Source organism: Lupinus angustifolius, chromosome LG08, assembly GCF_001865875.1.
Source record: "Lupinus angustifolius cultivar Tanjil chromosome LG08, LupAngTanjil_v1.0, whole genome shotgun sequence".
Classification (NCBI taxonomy): Eukaryota; Viridiplantae; Streptophyta; class Magnoliopsida; order Fabales; family Fabaceae; genus Lupinus; species Lupinus angustifolius.
The window spans coordinates 4,606,511-4,627,358 of NC_032016.1; the positions used below are offsets into that span (position 1 = coordinate 4,606,511).

The window sequence follows — 20,848 nt, forward strand, 5'->3', positions numbered from 1 at the left end:
TTCAAATATCTATCCACTTTCTAAAAGGGAAGGTTAATGATGAATATTATGATAATTGGTATTAGAAGTTTTATCCTTGTTGATTAATCATAAGTTTTCAAAAAACAAAAATCAAATATAACTAACCAATGGAAATATATATAGACAAATTAGAGTATTCTTAGTTTTATCCTTATTATTAATTCATGTTTTTACTTAAAAATCACTATAAATTTTTTATTTAAATATTTGAAATATATAGTTAGTTATTAATCATGGTTACAAAAACGAAAAATACTCCTATGTACACGTAGTAAGAAATTACTTTACCTCATCCCTCACGGGATTAAAAATTTCTCATATTAACAGTTTGAATTATTATTATTTCATATTTTAAGTATATTTTTAAAGTGATTGATGAGATGATATACATTTAATATAATAATATGAAATTAAGGAATCTCTTATTTAAGAACTACCTCATGCTATTTTCTTTAAAAGGGCAGCGCGAAAGGGACCCAATTTGGTGCGGAATATAGAAGGGAATATTCGTTCGGTGGATACCAGCACTGAAATCACGCCACGTTAGGATACTGTGTTTGTTCAATCACCAGGAGGGTTATTACCGCAATTATTATATATCACATCATTGATTCTCCTTCTTTGGTGTAAACATAATTGAATTGATTTGTTTGAAGTTATTAATGTAATATCAATGTATTATGAGCATAAAAATCTATATATTATCAATATATTAATTTTCATTTATTTGTATTATTTTTTAAAGAATCAATACTAATTAAAATAAATGGTGAATAGTATATTAGTAGTATATAAAATTCATATAATTTAGTTTATAAATTTTCTCTCTTATTTATTGAAATAGATTGTATATAACTTGACTGTATATATTTGAGAAGGTTGTTGGACAAATTTGGACGGATTGACCCATAACCTTATGACTTGTCTTTTTTATGATTTATTTTTAAGTTTTCATTATTTTCTATCTTTTCTTATAGTTTTTGTAATTATCATTGTTGATTAATAGTTAAAAGGAGCATGTTTCCCTTTTTACCTTCCCTTTACACTACAATAGAAAAACTGACCTCAAAAGAAATTAATATCTGTCTAGTATTGGTGTAGTGACTAACACTATTTGAGTAATTGAATTGTGCTAACTAGTGTTCACCAATTTGTGATCATTAACGTCAGTTTTATGCGGGAGCACATATGTTGTCTTGTCCTATAAAGTGTGTCACTTCATGTGTTACTGCTTGTGATTGGTTGAAAAAATATATTTAAATTAAAATTTTAATAATTATTTATTTTTCTGACCAATCACAAATCGTGATATATGAAATGGTACATTATTTTGACAACAGATGTCCCCCGTTTTATCCATACTACCTTCCTCATTGATTATTGCTAATATTGTCACATTAATATCGTTGGAAGCTAGCTTATTCTGTTATTCATTTTGAGAAACTAAATATCAAAATAAGCAAAAGTTTTAAATAAATTGATGACCAAAAGATTATTAAAAGTGAACTAAAAGAAAGGAGCCAAAGTGCAATATAACACTAATCGATAGGTTATTGAAGGCTGTATTATTAATATTGTATTAGTCAAATGAGGGTGGTAGAGTAATTTGATTAATGGTTCACTAATTAAACTATATATTGATGAAGTTAAATATATATATATATATATATATATTATAATATTAATGTGATAAATAATTTTATTTACATCATTTGTTAAAATAAAATATGCAACTTGATGATAGATAATGTTTTAGAAGTATAAACAAAAATAGTGATTGTATGTTTAATCTAATATTGTGAAACCTAAGCTGGACATCAAACCAAAAGATGTCTCATATTAGGTTTAACCGATTAAAATATCTGGTCGAACGAGTGATTCATATATAATTAATGTTTTCTAACTATAACTACATTATTATTTATGAATACAAATTAAAATTTTATATAATTATATTGAAGTAACACTTCTCTATTTTTTATCAAAGTAAAATAAAATATTAGAGTAATGTTCCGATTTTGATGATTTTAAGTGAACCTCCAGTTTACTTTCGGAATCATTATGATTTAACCAAATTTAATATAGTCAGATTATAATTTTCCAGTTCAAAATCATCTGATTTCTCATTTAGTTAAGACTTCAAAATTGAGTCATTTTCAATAACAATTTTTTTATAAAAATTAAGTTACTTTCATAAAATAATTGTAATTGAAAATCGGATGACAACCAATTTTGACAGCAATATTTGTATGATTCATTTTTTTATATTAACCCTAGTCAATTCATTTGGATTGGTTTAGGTATTTTTTTTATCTTCATTCAACTAGCTCAACCAATCTCATTACACCCTTAAATATGAAAATCAAGTTATTTTTCTTCCCATAATCGATTTCTATCTATATAGCCATTAAATTCGAATTTTTTTTCTTATCGTGCAACTTTAATTCTATTTTTATTTTTTTCCTTAAGTTATTTGGTTTCCGCTTAGTTTTTTGCCCTAGAATGGGAATTATTTCTTATGCTTTTCTTTGGCAGCAGAACACTACTAGTAAAAGCATTGGAATATGGAAATGCTTTATGCTTAGCATAGACAAGGATAACTAAGAGAATAGAAATGGTCCACATAATTTTCAATGCATTGTTTTTTCTGGCGAATAATTTGTAGTGCATTCTTGAATGCAAATATGAAGCACATGTCACTAAAGAAAAACAATACTATTTTACTAGTTAGAATTCTTTCATACGTGAATATATTATCTTGAATTTATTCAAGTGCGAAGTCTCACATTTGATATGCGGTGAGAAGTGAATTTTTTTATAAAACTAATGCTTTAAAGTTTTAGTTCAAAATATAGTATCTCACTTGTGAGTCTCCACTCTTCCTATACTCCAGTTACAATGGAATTCTATGATGGTTGAAAGCTCCACGGTCAAAGCTTGATCCAACACGTCCAAAACAATTGAAAAAAATATAAGCAAACACTTTTATTTTAATTCTTAAGATATAATAAGATGATGATTTTAACGAATACAAAAGTTATAATTTTTCTCTCCAATATCAAATTCTTTTCCCTAGATATCACGACGACATCCATGATGAATTCTCCACGGTCAAGTAACTTACCTAAACTTTATGACCTACCTCTAGATAGTTTGATTACAAGCTGACAAACTTAATTTCTCAAACAAAGTGATATGATATCACCTTTTTCTTATCAACATGCCAAAATTTCACATGTTTTTTTGTTGGCATAATTTTGTATAAGAGGATATAAATAAAATAATTTGATTAAAAAAAAGAATGAAAAAGGAACTTAAATTAGTGGTGATAATTAATATTATATGAAGAAATATTATGCAAAACTTACATGATTTATGAAACAAATGATAACAGTTTTTTTTGTAACAGATAGTTCATATTTTTTATGACTATCTTTTTTGTTTTTTGTTCATGACTACAGATGGTTCATATCAAAGAATATTATGTAATGGAACGTGGAATGGAAGTAGTTTAATACAATCAAAGGCATAATAATGAAGTTCTTATAAAATATAATAATTATTGAAAAAGAGAAGATATTAGTTGTTTCAGTTGAATCATTTTTTATAAACTAAATTGAAAAAATAAAAATGATAAATCTCTATAAGATTAGCTATAACCCATCCAATAAATTTAACTTTTAAATCATCTTAGGATATATAGAAGAGTAATATTACAACTTCAACTAGAATTTGAGAATTTATACAACAAATCAAATTATATATACATATGTCAAAATAACATTATTAATATAAAAATAATACTAATGTAATAATTTACTTATTGATGATTAGAACATTATATTTTGATTTTATAAGAGTATATATATATATATATCATTATTACTCGTGGAAAAAATGAGATTAATTTTCCCTTCAAGCTTTTCTGTATAATTCTATGGACAGGATGCTTTTCTTTCAAAATCAAATAAAAATTGTGGATTAGTGGGACACATAATTGAGTGTTCCCACCATACAACTTTGCCCCCGAATCCAAGTATCCAATTGCTTTATTTATTTGTCTTTATCTTCTTATCATGTAATCCAAATTATTTGACTAAACTAAACAAAAGTAATTTACATTGGGTCCAACAAAAATCATGATGAAGATATGGACCAAAACTTTTCCTTGTAGACATGAAAATTGAAAAAGAGAGAATTATCCTTTTTCCAAAATGGTTTGTACTCACTGCTCCGTGACTGCCGGACAGTGTAAGGTACAATATGTTACACAAACATTTTAGATATTTCAACTTTTTGGGACTCTAAATTCAGGAATTCTCATTTTTAGGAAAAATGATTCTTATTATTGAACTATAAGAGAGTAACAATTCATTTATAAGGGAAATATAACACGTATCTTCACCAAAACACAGTGTTTGACATTTTATATTTATAAATTATTTCACTTGTTCCATTTTCACATTTGACTTATATTTAGACTTAATAATCATTCATAAAATATAGGACAAAGTTTATCATAATCATTCATCATTAGATTCATTATGTCATATTCGAACGATTAACTCTAATAAAACTCTTGTTACAAATGTGGTGGAAGGGATATTATTTAGAGCAAACAATCAAATAAAGAATATATAATAAACAATAAAAAAAATTATTAATAGGGTTCGAATAATTATGACTACATCCATCAATATTGTTTACTTAGCCTGTATGTAGATCCACGATCATGATCATGGCTGGTGCCACATCTTTGCCATGGATCCCATACAGTTCTGATCCGACCATAATCTGTTTGTGTTACCGTCTGTCGTTATCAGCCATTTGCACAACAATCTCAATAAAATTGAAATATGAATTTGTTTGATTGGGTTGTAGGTCCCAACAGTGGGAAATAGTACAATAGTAATGTTGGATCCATTTGTGGTGTACGGCCAGTCCATTTTCTAAGAAAAGGATTAATACTATTTTAGACTACGACGTTAACTTCAAGGCGTGGCTTGTTTCTAAACAACCTTTCCACTTCAGATCCGCACAAACAATAGAGGATAATGATCACTTTTTCATTAGATCGATAAGAGACACTATACCAGTTAGTTTTTAGAGGATAATAAAATTTGAGAATTATAAAATACACTTAGATGAATTTAAAGTTTTTCATTTCTCTTCCATTCTTTTTAAAACTCAATTCATAAACCGACCCAAAAAATAAGACAATTGATTTCCCTTCCACAGAGATTATATGTTACACTTGAATACATGTATGTTACGTTATTTTTCATTTCTTTTGCCAAATTAATATTTTATTCAAGATTTTTCCAGTTCATGAGTGCAATGGCTACACATATATTCTCTTCTTTTTCTGTTGTGATTTATACCATTTTACATTATCTATATTATGTTAAACTTACGACTCAACGAGTCCACTGAAGGGTGCACCAACTAATCAAATTATGATATACGATTTTTTTAATCTACAAATTTCTAGCATAAAAAAACTAATTTATAACTTACCTGGAAATTTATAAGACATGAGTAAAATAAAACAAGTCAATGTGTAATAAATCATGGTTGGTCACTATTAAATACTCCATACCCTAAAGTTTTCAAAAAGTATGAATTCTTTGAGAATAATGAAATCATAAGTATTGTACTAAAAAATAATTATAAACAAACTAATTTGATTGAGTTAACTCCAATAATTTCAATAGATGTATAAATATTATTATTAATATCATACCCCTCATCAAACCAATCAAGGTAAGATAATGCTATAGATGTTTAACCGCTGGTTTACAAATTAATCTGCAAATTAATAAAATTAGATATACATATGTATTATACCAATATTAATGTTAAAAACTAATAAATAATGTGGTAAATGTTTTTTTATTTAAAACATTTATTAAAACAAAATGTGTGACTTCATAATTTACCATATTTTGAAAGTATAATCAAAGGTAATAATTATGTGTTTGATTATTCGCAATATCATTTTAGTAAAAATTAAGTAATAAATAAAGGCTTTCTAATTTTGAACAAATACATGCAAGTATGATCAGACGGCTTAATTAAAAATTAGATGCTAAAATCAATATAGTTTAAAAGAAAGTAAGGCATGAAGACCAGTTTTAACCAATTTAAACTAGTCTTAATATGACTACATGACCCATATAACTATTATAGCACACCAATATAGAGATTGTTCTGCAGTTTTTCGATTCAACTAGCCATTACAAAACGGTTTTCTTAACTACGTAAAAATAACAAAAAATGTCTGCACTAGATAACTATCAAAATCCCTTAAAAACTATTCTCTAATTTTTATTTAAAGTTATGCATAAAATGTAAGAAGTCAATAAATGACGTAGAAAGTAAATACAATTTAACTAAAATATCTTTATTAAATTTTCATAATTAGTTTCCCACCATAAATTTGATCATAAATCAACACCAGAAGAATTTTTTTCAAGATAACAATTACTAATGGAGAAAGTAATAACTCTTACATTCAAAAGTGGAAATATTTTTGGAAGTGAAATTAAAAATGATTAGTAAATTAAGTGGAAAATACTTAAATAAATAAAGATAGATTTGAAAAATAATAATATTGTTTATCTTGATTTAGGAAATATCAAAAGATATGAAATGTGATAAAAAACCAAAACAAGTTTCGGAACGTGGGAGCATTCAACTTTCTTTCGAAAACATCCCCATTTTTATCTTTAGAAAACAAGTTTCGGAGCTGGGAGTACTGACATCTAGGTTGTTTTTAAAATCCATCTGAAGTTAATATTCTTACAAGTTAAAAAGCACCATGGATCCATTTCATCTGGACCCAACACAGTTTTACCTTATATCAACTACCTAAAACAAACTTTATCTTCTGTATAACCTTTTTTTGTACTACCAAGACCTTCACCCTTTTCGATAAAGAACTAATCTATTTCGAGGTGCGTAATTGCCTTTCTCAACAACAAATATCGCTCACAGGATTCAAAGCAAAACATATGCAGGACCATTGTTGTAGATTACTAAAGATTATTAACGATTCATAATAATACTAGACAAATTTTGTCAGATTAGGGGGAAAACATATCCAATGTGCAAAGCCATTGAATATTCAGTACCCCAAATAAAACACAAAAAATACTTGATATATTCTAAAAGGCGTTACTATAATCCTGCATATATATTAAAGGATAAATCTAATTGTGCAGGAAAAAAATGTGACATTTTATGTCTAGCATTCCTCTTTAAATTCTTCCACTGACCTAACCAAAAAATTAGTTTAAGACAACCGGAGGCACAAATGACGAAGCAAATGTTCTGCTCTTGGACAGATCCGGTGCAAACGAAACTCGACCATTGAAGCAAACTACTAAAAGATTCAAAAGTGAGAAAATCTTGCTATTTATGTTATTTAACAACTTGGGGAGCCCAAATACTATACGCAATCACATCAATATAATTCAACCTGGCACCTCTCAGCAAAAGTCCTCATTTTGCATGGATATATTGGTACAAAGACAACAAAACTTCCGTGACAATGGCCCCAAAATTAACCAGCACAAGATCTGAATAGTCTTGCAACTTCAAAAACATGTTCCACAGTATAAGCTAAAAATTTACCATTGTCTGGAGTAAGTTGCCACAATGCTTAATTTCTTTTCATCCCCTGTATTGTATAACGAGTGTCAAAGGTAACATAACAATTTTTAAAAAATGAAGAAAGTAGGGATGGCAGAATAACCCTAACCCACGGGTACCTGCCCTAACCCGATCCGAGTTTGATGGGGAACCAGATTTTGCTGGGTTCGGGTTTATTTTTTAAACCTCTACCGAACCCTCATTTAAATATACAAGTTAGAAAAAAAAATTATTTGACCCCGTCAGTTAGTTCGGATCAGGTTCGTGGTTGGGGAAGATAAAACCCAAACCCAACATGTTGTCATCCTAAAGAAAGGAAGAGTCTACCACGTAGGAGGAAACAAGGACCTCAACTTTATAAAGTCATCTTTAAGTGTTGGGTTTAACATAAAGGACTTCTGAGCATACAGAATGCTCAGGAGAGTCACATTTCAACTTAAGCACTTACATAAAAGATCTCAGAAGGGAGCCTCCAGTGATTCATCCCAGACTTCAGCACTTCCATTGGAGGCTTCTTCTACGTCTTCTTCCATTGAAAGCCTAATATATTCCCTATGAGCAAATCGATCCCAGTCTGTCAATGTTGGATTCTCACGTTCCTATTCACACAAGATGTAAATAAAGACCAGTCAATAAGGAAGTCGCCAACAGTGGCCAAGCATACTAATCAACAGTACAATAATTTTTATCAAATATTTCACGCACCTGACGAATCAAAAATGGATCACGAGTTTCAAAGGCCATGAACTTATTCAGATTGAACAAGATATTGAAAACACTTCCTGAGAGTTTCCCGCCTTTCAGGTCGTGAAGAGTTATAAAACTCTCATTCTGCAGAGTGAATTTTTTTAATTTCAAATGTAAAATATGTTGGATAATAAAAGAGTAACATATCAACCAAAAATTGAGAGGACAAGAAAACAAAACGAAGTCATAATCCCACTAGGTGTGGTCGGCTACATGGAACGAACAATGACATAATAAGAGAGAGGACAAGAAAGGGGGGATATAAAGCAAGTTAGGGATACGGCATGTTCCAGGACAAAACACAATGAAAGAAGATCAAACAAACAGTAGAAGGAGGAAACACAAACCTCAGATCCAATCATGTCAATTATCTGGCACAAAATATCTTCAAAAAGCACAGGCTCTTGGGCCATACACTCCATCCGATGCAATTGTTCCTCATAAAAAAATTGCAGTTCATTTCGTGTAAGAACTCCATTTCCATCCAAATCTATGCACTTGAACCTAATCATAACATGTTCAAGTCAGTTCATGCATAACCGACTTTAAAAAAAAAACAAGTCACAATGGCAAATATCCAAAGTTTTCCCAAGGGTTTGGAGGAGAAAGAAGGGAGGGTTCTCAAGCCTTCCCCCCATATCCATCCAAAAACCCACTCGTAAACCATCCCTAATAGAATGCTTACTAATGAAGGTGGACAACAGAGAGGTAATTGAAAATGCAAAGCATTTGATTTCACTCCTTGATACATGGTACAAGGAACGGAAGTATTCCAACAACAAAAACTGGGTCATTATCAACTTATTTTCCTTCATTTCTTCCACACTTTGTGCCCCAAAATTTCAACATGTCCAATTTCCACTCATTTTATAATGTACCAAGCACCCCCTATTAACTCTTGGATATTCTAAACCTATTGTCAAAACTACTCTTGATCGGCATAGAACACTTTTACACACATCACAAACACAGCCATGCCATCTAAGACACCCGTGAATTGGCAAAAGGGACAGGGTCAAGATTATTCCACCCTGAACTGTTCTCTTTTGCACCTTGCTTAAATTACTTGCACAAGGTTATAGGCCTCAAGTAACAGATAAATTATATTAAATCAACAGATAGTTTCATAGCCATTTAATGCTAGCACGCATGTGCACAAAAATAAACTACTCCTTCTGGTCGTTAATATAAGGCATTTTCAACCAAATTACAAAGACCAACAAAAGTAATTAACTTGGTTAACTTTATTGATATTTTAAAATAAGACTACAACATTACAATTTCACCCTATGAGCTTGGTGCAACAGTAATGTTGTTGCTTAGTGACCATGAGGTCCTGGAAACAGTCTCTCCCCTTGGCACTTGTGGGGGTAAGGCTGCATACATTTATTCTCCCCAGACCCCACTAAGTGGGAGCTTCGTGCACAAGGCCACCCTTTTTATTACAATTTTACCCTAATTTAATGTTGTAGTATTTCTTAATTGGATAGTTTTGAAGACAACAAACTTTTAATTTAGTCCCATTGTGTATGGATTACTGATTTATCCAAGACAAAAAAGAGAGAATTAAAGCCTTTAATATGGGAAAATAAGGTAAAAATAATAAATGCTCCACGGAAATTGCAAAGTGCATTATAGGGAGTAACAAATAACTTGACACCATCCTCATCTTTGCTCAGAAAGCAACTCATCTGATGATTTCTGTCGAAAAATGAAACTAACAAATGAAATGGATAATGAACGCGAAACAAATACCAGTACTCAAGACTTGGCTCAGATGATTTATCCTCTTCCGACAGTATGAAGTAAACAAAATCTTCATATCCCATCTTTCCCTCCACTTTACTGGCAAACTTTCTTGGAACCTGGGATAATACTGAATCAAGTCAAAATCTGCATCTTCAATAAACAATTCCATAACCATATCTTAAAAAAAAGAGGGACATGGAACCAGACATTTCTTGTGTTAGAAAGGAAGGAGTAGAGTTTGCTGTCGAAGACAGAAACAATTATATCAAAAAACAAAAAGCCCACACAAACCTGAGAAAAAATTCTATCGACAATTCGATAGGTAAGCGCATGGTTACCATATCTGATAAGATTCTCTTTGTCTATCAAGAAATCGTGATCTGTATCCAGCTCCCAAAACTTGCAGTATATAACATAAAAATGCTCATAAGAGAAGTACCTGCATATAATTATTAGGAAAGGTTAAAAGATAAATGCATTTAGGTATTTTTGTGTGAAATTAATGATAATCATATTTCACATTACCTCAAAACCTTGTTGATGTCTTCTTCTTCATCAGCATGCTGCATTGCATCAATTATGTTTCCACGCTTCAGCTCCCTCAGAGTAAGGCGACCATTGCCAGATCTATTAACGTAATAATATATTCTGTATATTACCGTTTCAGCTGGGCCATTGGAAAAAACAGAAGTTACGAATATAGCAACCAAGATAGAAAAGAAAAAGTATTACACCAGAAACCAAGACTAGTTGACACTACTCTAAGCATAGATTTCAACAATCAACTTTAATTGAAGAAGACCTCCCAAATCTAAGATGCACGAAGTGTTGATCTTTTCATCAATTATATATAAATATATACTATTACACATTTTAATTGCAATTGTCATAAAAAATAGCAAATAAAAATATAGGCTAAAAAGAACATGAACATGTATTCATCACATAAGCTTTATTTATTGGCTAGTAATTCCTTGAAAACTTAAAAAAATGAAAGAGAAGAAGCACATTGTATTTTCATTGGTACAAGCCATTCCTTTATAGATTAGTCAGCAATGGACTTAAGCCTGTACAAGCCTCACTAAAAGATAAGTAACAACTCTCATATTTTCAGATTGGGTACTCGTGCAAGGATCAAATAGAGTGCTGAAATGAAAGAATGCTCTTTCTAAAGAAAATCTACAAATTAAAGCAAGAAAATCAACGGACCAATCTCACAACTAGAGTTCAAAAGCCCGTGATAAAAAATTATGCGCTACTATAGCCTTTAGGACCCATCAAGAATGAAGTTCATTTTGGTCAACTACCTCTAGATCATGATATGCACCTCCAGACCCAAATAGACCATTGTTTTAAATCACTGACACATGTCAATATTATTTAAAGATCACTTTTGGGTGCCACTTATCCCTTTATATTAGACATGTATTTTCTCCACTTCTACTTTAGATAAACTTATGCTCCACAGCTTATTTTTATTTTATTGCCCCAGTTATCTTATTTCCTCCTTATTTATATGTTAACTTACTCCATATGTCTGTGACCTTACTCCTAGTGCAACTAATGCCTACAGGCCACATCTATATGTTTCCTTCTTACTTCTAAACAAAGTTAATCACTTATCTAGTATCAGCAAATAAGAATATATCAAACTTATTGAGAATCACAAAGGGACCACATCCTAGGTAAGTCTCTTAAAGAAAATTGATGATGAGCGAGTGAAATACAAATTTCTCAGAGCAATTAAAGTTTTTAATTGTCTATGAATCAACAAGAGAGCTTGAGAAGCCAGAAGAAAAAAAAAGAAAAAAACTACTGTGGCTGATTGGATCTGAACAGAAATAGGAGAAAATGCTCATTCCAAGGTTTCCCTTTCCCCTCTGACAAAGGGATTCCTGTTTTTAGCTCAGTTCCCAAAGCTAAAAAATTTGGATACAGCATCTTCTGCCCTTCTCCCCATATTTAAGCTAGGATCCCTCTCCTATCTCTAATCCCATCTAACTAATCAAACTCCTTATCTCCCTTCTTTTCACTTCCCTTTATTTCTTACGAGTCTCTGCCCTCCAAACTCTCATTCTTCTGGGTCATCATTCCAGAACTAAGCATTACGAGAATCTTAAACTTATTTCCTCGGTCTACAATTACATGAACCTCTAACACACAACGATATATCAAGAAAATACAAACCGTATCTCTCTTGAAACTCGGGTGTGCTCTGCAGAAACTCCAGGCCAGGATGAGTTGATAAAAGCTCACGTAGAACGGGTTTAAAATCATCCTGAAATGTAGTAGGAAGTTGTTCTAATATAAGGATGGAAATGGATATAATATAGCCAAGTAAATCAATACGTGAGGCCCCTAAAAAGAATAAATCACCCAATCATGAAACTGCAAATGGATAAATGATATATATATATATATATATATATATATATATATCACGCCAAGACTTGATGTATCTGTTTGAATAGAAGGAAATTAAATAATTTGCAAAGCATAGAGAAAGAAATAGAACTAAAAAACCTGAGTTAGGTACTTCAGCTGTGGTTGTTTTAAAATTGTGTATATTTGAGTAGCTATATCCATTGTCAACATATTGCCATTAATCCAATAGTCAATAAATGCTTTCCTGTAGGAACATCAAATCAACAATTTAAGCACCAGTGTTTGAAAATGATAATTACAGGGAAAATGACATCCAACAATAGTTGCCTGCCCACGGAAAAAGAGATGATGAAATAAAATATGTTTATTTTTAAATAATACATCTTCTACACTAATTCAATCAGCAAGCATCTGGTGCCAAAAGATTGAAATTTACGCTCAGAAAAAGAAAAAAGGTCCACACAGGATGCTTTGTTACAATATGAGCAGGACACCTAGAAACATTGTGTCGAATTAAAATAACAATTTGCCAATGAGATTTGTTGTTTAGTGCTAAGCAGGCACTACGCCAGCCATATAATGTAAACAAAATTATGGAATAGTATGCACTTCTTCTGTTCACCTTAGCCCATCCTTTTTAATGTTTGGCTCCTCCTTCTTTGAGACTTGGACAGTACAGTGTCAGATATTGTATTATACATTAGTGCAAAGAAAAAAAAAACTATCATTATTAAATGGAAGTTTTAGAAAATGAAATCTAAGATCTGAATTGAAAACCCAAATTAGTACTAAGGAAGAAACCCATCAACACTGGAGATATTGAGGAAGTCATGGGCTTAAGACAATCATCATATGATGATGGGCATTTTGTCAAGCAACTAGCATCCTAACAAAACAAACACGACGCTAGTAACTCCTTCAAACAGAAATCTGGTTGTACCTTACTAAAAAAATAAAAAAGCAAGGAGACAGATGATGTAGATACGAAGGCAGGCAAAGGGGTGTACTTCCAGTTTGGTTCGCCAGAAAAGGAAAGTCCAAAAACAACCTTTTGCAACAAATAACACAACAACCTAGAGCACAGCTTGAATAATCTTTCTCATGGCCCATGATAATTGTGATAGCATCTAGAGTTGTAAACAATAATCTTTGAAGTGTCCAACAAGTAACAACTCAAACAAAAATATCATCCATGCACAAAAAACTTTAAAAATTGTCCAGAAAAATAAAGTACATACCTTGTTACAAGACCGGTTCCATTGTCAATCTTTCGGAAAAGAGAAGTGGAGAAAAAAGATGGCAGCTTGCATAGTTCCTTGGTAACTGATTTGAATTCTGACATACCAAAGAAACCAGAAATCTCAGAGCTGGTTATTAGAACTCCTTATTACATCAGTAAGTAATTTTACATAGATAAATATTTTTTTTACTTTTGGTAACATTTAAAAGAAGTCATTTTAATTCAACTTCAACATGGGAGAGTGTGAGATTACTTAGAAAACTAACATGTGAAAATTATTTAAAATCAATATTTCCTACTTGCAACAAACTGGCCCTTCAGGCTATCATATACTTATATGTGTGATGTCTCACCATGCATCTGTAAGCCATCCAAGTGATCATGGAATAAATGATCAATTTTAAACAAACATTTTTCTTTCAGGTCATTTGGAGGTGGGCGTCCATGTTGAAAGTAGAACTGCAAGAACATAAATATCTATGTAAGAAAGATTAGCATAGCATGAACCAGGAGAAAAAAATAATGAATAAACACACTCAACAGATCCGTTACAGATGACTGGATAGTGGATCTTAACAGGATCTATTACTTGAAGCAAGTTTGAAGTGTTTTGGTGTGCATTGGGTTTTCCATATTCTTTGGAACAGCTTATTATGATTAGGTAACAGAAGTAAGCAAAAACAATGAGGGAAAAGTTTTGTGGCAATCTGTACTTCAATTCCTTTAGTTAGGGCCATTTGGTTGGAGCACAGTGCTCATATTCTTGGGTGTCTTTCTATCCCCCAACTTGTAACGAGTCGATGGGATAGATTGTGTGTATGGCCTCTCTAGCATTCTGCTAATGGTTGCCTCAAGAAAGTTGTCATTGCATAAATACAATGAGATAGGCAACTTGGTTGCTTTTCTTCTTTTATAATATTTTTTTTTCTTTTATGGATGATATATCATCTTCCTTTCAGATGTTCTTTCCTCCCATTTCTCTAATAAATTTGAACATAATAACCGATATTCGGAAAATGAATCAGACTTGTCGAACCTGAGGTATAACTTCTTTAACTGGCTCGCTGACAACTTTCAAAGGGGAACCCAAGTTAGATGGGCCAGCTCTGTGTTTTACTATACGAGGAGAACCAGATGAACTTCTCGGTGAAAGAGGTGGAGCAGTTCCAGCAGGAAACATGGAAGGCAAAGAATTACTGGCAGCATTTGGACTGGAGCAATTCCCCGGGACATTCAAGGGAGCACCTGACTTTGCCTCGTTGAGCAATGACGTTACCTACACAATCAGTGACAACAATATCACAAACACAAAAGTAATATTTTGTAAAGCGTTCAAGGAGAACAGCTTAACCATATAACTAGACCTAAAAATAAAATACAAAAGGTATGTCATTGTAAACCAGCATTTCGTATAATTTCATCTCACCAACAGCTTATTTATAAGAGTTAGAAGTAGGTACAATTTACAACAGAAGGCTGTGATGATTATTCCAATGAGATGGACATATGAAGTCAACTACTTAATAAAATACGGTGAGGATAGAAGCACACAAGCATCTACAAAGCTAGTGTTTGGTGAGTGGGCAAAACAGAATGTTATGTTCTATTTATAAATTATGCCAGTCATAAAATAGAAACCATAAGTTATGTCCGAGCCCGCTCTAAAACACCTATCAAACACAAATGAAAAGACATGATTCACTTAAGAGGTGGTTGGAACACTTGGAACACTATAAAAACCTCCGGCAATCTTTAATTACACAAGTTTTAAAGCTGAAGTGGCAACAGCATTTCCAATAGGAAATACACCAATCAGTTAAACTTAATGTTACAAAGATGCATCTTTCTCACTCAACGACCATTGTTCCTATCTCATCTCAACCACTGGTTTCAAATCACCTCATTCCTCGCGCATATATACTATTCCATCACATATCAAGTAACAAATCAATCTAACAAACAGAATTGAACAAAATCAAGGTAAAAAGTTTGAAATATAGAATGTAACAATGTGGTGATTTACGAAATGGAGCTTACCAATCGAACACTTTCGGGAAGCGACAACCACTGATCGAAAAGCTTCTCAACGAAATTAAGGTTAGACTTGATAGCCGAAGAGGAAAACTCCGGGAGCTGCAACAATTCGGCGTCAAACGACGCCGCATCAGTAACGACCTCCATCTTGTTAAATTACACAAAACTCTTATCTCTCATTCACAATACACCAAATCACGGATCAAGCAAAACACGAATTTCAATGCCTTTGAATCGAAGCAGCGTAGAACAATTAGATTAATATGGTTAGGATATTGAGCTTCAGAAACCCTAGATCTTTAGAATGAATCAGCGGAATATAATAATAATATATAAAATTATGAAAAAACGGAAACTGTGATCTGAGGATGGAATGAATAGAAAATGAGAGGAAAATGGAAGGGATGGAAATTGGAAGAGATGGAAATGATTTTGGAGGGAGAAGAAAGAAGAAATAATTGTGTGGGTACTAGAAATTGGAAATTAAAAAAAAAAGAGAAAAAATAAAATAGTGTATTTGCTTGTATTTAATTTGTTGAAATAGTAAAGTAAGATTTTGTTAAATTTCAAAAACATTAAAAATAATATTATTTCTATGAATAATATTAATTGGGAAGATAATATATTTCTTATTTGAAAGGTAAAGAATAATATATTTGTGAGTGACCCAAATGCTACCACGTGATCCTCCACCATGGAAAAATACGGTATATTTTTGGAATGCAATGCAATAACTATACATGCAATAGATGACATTAAGTAAACTCAATAACACTTACATTGTTGGGCTTTTTGTTGAAAATTTTGAAATTATACAAAGTTTTTTTTATATTTGCATTTTTAATGGAAATAAATTGGATAAACAAATGAATATATATCCATTTGTCAAATTTTGTGTGTGTAATATATAAATTGGATAAGCTCTAGACTTATGTTAGTGTGAGAAGAGAATAACAGATAAAATATCTCCTTACTATTTAACTCTACAACTTTTAAGAAAATTTCACGTCATTATCTTTACATAATACAAATAAAGAAAAAGAAAATAATATATTTTCTTACACTTATTATTTTTATAGTGATATATATCACTTCTTTGTGAGAAAAAAAAATTTAAAAAATTTGGTCGGCATATAACATTAATCTAACGAAAAACGTGCTATGTTTCATGATTGTTGCGTGCTATTGGAACATGGAAGTAGCTAACCAAACCTAAGACAAAAGCTTCTGTAGAATACAAGCAATACTCCATTAACCTGTTCGTGGATCCCAAACAAGCTATGACTCATGGAGAATAATCAACAGCTTGATATGAAGATTGTGCGGTAAAGAAATTGGAAAGTCCTTCACCCATATATTAGTAAAATTTAATTGATATATTAATGGCAATATTTAGTAATAACTGAAACTATGTTAATATGTAAATTATGTTATTAAATGTTTGTTAAAAACATTAAATTTATTATTTAATTAAAATGCACAAAATGATTTTAGGAATATCAAGTACATATAGATGTAATCTATAGATCTATCATTTTTACAAAACAACTGTTAAAAAATGCACATAAAGAAAATAACTTTACCCATATTGACCTTCAAGTCGCCTAAACTTTAGCTTACAAAAAATTGGGTGGACATCTTAGTCCCAAAATAGTGTACCGTAAAAGTATTATGGTTTATAATTGATCAAAAAAATAATTAATCATTAAAATTTAATTTAAATATATTTTTTTTAATTAATCATAAGCAATATATCAAGTGACCCATTTTGTGGAACAGCAGAGGTGCTCCAAAAAAAAATATAACCATTCTCAACCACTAAAAATTAGAATTTAATTTAAACATCACTAACTCGTGCAATTTTAGTGAACAATTTCTCAATCAAAATGTAAATTAGTGGAGTCAATCCCCTAAAGGATACTTATTAAATACACTTGTCAAAATCATAAAGATAAATTTTAATGTTGAATGCAAGGGTCACATGAAGCAAGTAAATGTGCTAAATTTTTGTGGACTAGAAGAAAAGTGCAATCCAACAAATCAATTAAGACAATTATCACAATTAAATAAATAAAAATGGATAGGATGATCTACTTTTTATCATATGAAAGGATTTTTTTTTTTACTACTACCAAGGTATCCCTTTAAGAAACTACTCCCTTTCAGGGTTTATGACTGTCTCTCCCAACGAGTGTCCTCATAGGAATCGAATACTCAACCTCGGGGATCCAATAAGGCCTTACACACCACTAGACCAACATCTTATTGGTTATATGATAGGATTTGGATAGGATAAAATAAACTCCATAGAAAATGAAATAAAAATAAAACTGAAGGTCTCCATTCATCTGTCTTGAATTCACCCCAGTTTCTGGCTTGTGTTTCCAACATGCAATCCCTTATGCCTTATCCATAACTAAACCATTCACAGACACTTAAATTTCTTCAGCTCTGCGATTATGTGTTGATACTTTTTATTTGCACCAAGCACACTAATCCATGAGTACCAAAACCTGCAATTGTAAACAACACCATCATCATAATCAATGATAACAGTTTCAAATGAGTTCCTATCACAGACCCTCCAATTCAGAATTCACCTGAAGCTAAGTACACATTCAAATCTCAACACTGTTGTTACTTGCACAACTCCACTTCTAAATGAAGGGAGCACTAGCAACAGAAGGAACAACAACAAGGGATATGTAAGGGTTTTTTCTTCTGAAACAAGGCTACAACATTTTCAAAATTATGACTTTAGAGACCCCCATCTTATGAAATCCCTCAACAGATCCTGCAAAGTAGGTAAGTATAATGAGGCCCTCTATTTTCTTCATCACATGGTCACTAAAGGTTACAAACCTGATGTTATTATGTGCACAAACATGATCAAAGGGTTGTTCAACTCCAAGAAAATAGAGAAAGCTCTTAGGGTAATGGAGATATTGGAAAAGCATGGGGAGCCTGACATTGTTGCTTACAATGCAGTGATAAGTGGTTTATGCAAGGCTGATAGATTTGATGAAGCAAATAAAGTTCTTGAAAGAATGAAGAATAGGGGATTTTCTGCTGATGTTGTTACCTATAATATACTTATAGGTAATCTTTGTGGCAGAAGAAAGCTTGACTTGGCTTTGAAGGTCATGGATCAGATGCTGAAAGATAAGTGTAGTCCTACAGAGATCACTTACACCATCTTGATAGAAGCAACCATCATACAGTGCCGGATCGATGAAGCCGTGAATCTTTTAGATGAGATGTTGTCAAGAGGACTTCAACCTGACATGTACACTTACAATGCAATTGTTAGGGGAATGTGCAAACAAGGGTTGGTGGATAGAGCCTTTGAGTTAGTTAACAACATAAGTACTACAGGGTATGCTTATGCTCCCAATGTGATTTCTTACAATATTCTGCTAAGGGGTTTTTTGAATGAATTCAGATGGGAAGCTGGTGAGAGGTTGATGTCTGATATGTTGATAAGAGGTTGTGATCCAAATGTTGCGACTTACAGCATTTGGATTACTTTTCTTTGTCGTGACGGCCGGGTTGAAGAGGCTGTGAATATTTTGAAGGTTATGAAGGAAAAGGGATTAACCCCTGATGCTTATAGCTATGATCCATTGATTACAGCATTCTGCAAAGAAAGAAAAGTTGATATGGCAATAGAGTTCTTGGATACTATGATCTCAGATGGTTGCTTACCTGATATAGTCAACTATAACACAATCTTGGGATCTTTGTGCAAGAATAGAAAAGCTGATGAAGCTTTGGACATCTTTGAGAAGCTTTGGGAAGTGGGTTGTCCTCCAAATGCAAGTTCCTATAACACAATGTTGTGTGCACTATGGAGTAGTGGTGAAAAAATTAGAGCATTGGAGATTGTTCTAGAGATGTTAAGCAATGGTATTGACCCTGATAGGATCACATATAACTCACTTATATCTTGTTTGTGCAGAGATGCAATGGTGGATGAGGCCATTGACTTGTTAAAGGACATGGAAAAGAGCAAGTGTAAGCCTAATGTTATTACTTACAACATTGTTCTTCTTGGATTGTGCAAAGTACATAGAATCATAGATGCCATCGAGATTCTAATTTCCATGGTTAGTAAAGCATATAGGCCAAATGAAACTACCTATACATTGTTGGTGGAGGGGATTGGTTTTGCTGGATGGAGAAATGATGCTATGGAACTGGCTAATTCCCTTGTTAGTATAGATGCTATTTCTGAAAATTCATTCAAACGTTTAAACAAAATCTTTCCCATGCTTAGTGTGTACAAAGAGCTTTCTTTATCAGATTAAAAAGGAACCAACAAGGCGTTGGTCTAGTGATATAAATCCCTAAGGTTGAGAATTCGATTACTGAGAGTGACACTTGTTCGGGGGAGAAATCACGAACCCCGAAAAGAATTAGTTCCTTACCAAAAAAAGGTGAAGGAATACCCTTAGTAGTACCAAAAAAAATTAGATTAAACATAATTCTTGAGCATAGAACTCATTTTCCATGTCTTTTCATTGAGCTTTTTGTTGAACTCAATGTAATGAGCTGTTGGCTAATTTACAGCATTATTTACCTAATGAGGTTGCTTCAAGTCTCTATTCACCTGCATTTTTTACATATTTTCAGTCTTCTTTTTTTCCTGTATTAAGTAATTAAGAGGATTCTCTAAACGAATTTAGAAAACTAGAGTGCCTAAAAACCAAAATCTTTACTTTAACATCTATCATGCATTAGGATTGATGAAACAGAAGCTGGCCCAATGCGGCATTCATGTTTCTTCTAAACAAACTCCACACCTTCGGAAAAAAACATCTTGAAACATAAGGCTTTGTTTGGGAGTTAGGAAGGAAAGAGGATAAGGAGGGGGAGGAAGGGAAGAAGAAGGGAAGACAAATTCAAGTAAATCTCCCCCTTATTTGGAAGTATGGAATTTAGATAGGAGGTGAATAAATGGTTAATGTAATACAAAAGTGTTATATTACCCTCCTTTAAAAAATCAATAGTATGTTATAT

General features: G+C 32.0%; 2 protein-coding genes across 3 annotated transcripts; one reads left to right on the forward strand and one right to left on the reverse strand.

Annotated features, from left to right (window-relative positions):
* On the reverse strand, positions 7,186 to 16,307 carry LOC109354701 (serine/threonine protein phosphatase 2A regulatory subunit B''beta-like). 2 transcript variants are annotated; one of them, XM_019597380.1, is made up of 13 exons: positions 15,833 to 16,307; positions 14,832 to 15,071; positions 14,149 to 14,254; positions 13,794 to 13,890; positions 12,694 to 12,799; positions 12,358 to 12,448; positions 10,696 to 10,837; positions 10,462 to 10,609; positions 10,177 to 10,286; positions 8,769 to 8,925; positions 8,380 to 8,505; positions 8,123 to 8,273; positions 7,186 to 7,702 (listed from the first exon to the last, which is right to left on the reverse strand). In XM_019597380.1, exons 1-12 carry the CDS (start codon positions 15,974 to 15,976, stop codon positions 8,133 to 8,135), a joined length of 1,608 nt encoding a protein of 535 aa, XP_019452925.1. In that variant the 5' UTR covers positions 15,977 to 16,307; the 3' UTR covers positions 7,186 to 7,702; positions 8,123 to 8,132. The 2 variants fall into 2 exon arrangements, with proteins under 2 accessions (XP_019452925.1, XP_019452924.1); XM_019597379.1 differs by having other exon boundaries at positions 7,186 to 7,708.
* Positions 18,110 to 20,332, forward strand: LOC109353313 (pentatricopeptide repeat-containing protein At3g04760, chloroplastic-like). Its single transcript, XM_019595538.1, has 2 exons — positions 18,110 to 20,131; positions 20,303 to 20,332. Exons 1-2 carry the CDS (start codon positions 18,376 to 18,378, stop codon positions 20,305 to 20,307), a joined length of 1,761 nt encoding a protein of 586 aa, XP_019451083.1. The 5' UTR covers positions 18,110 to 18,375; the 3' UTR covers positions 20,308 to 20,332.

What these genes read in the sequence shown, in the direction of transcription:
- LOC109354701 (XM_019597380.1), bottom strand. Translation starts at nt 15,976, where the DNA reads ATGGAGGTCGTTACTGATGCGGCGTCGTTTGACGCCGAATTGTTGCAG. An exon ending in TTAAAGAAGTTATACCTCAG is followed by an intron (nt 14,255 to 14,831) that starts GTTCGACAAGTC and finishes ATGTTCTTGCAG; the next exon opens with TTCTACTTTCAACATGGACG. An exon ending in GACATCAACAAGGTTTTGAG is followed by an intron (nt 10,610 to 10,695) that starts GTAATGTGAAAT and finishes AATTATATGCAG; the next exon opens with GTACTTCTCTTATGAGCATT.
- LOC109353313 (XM_019595538.1), top strand. Translation starts at nt 18,376, where the DNA reads ATGATAACAGTTTCAAATGAGTTCCTATCACAGACCCTCCAATTCAGA.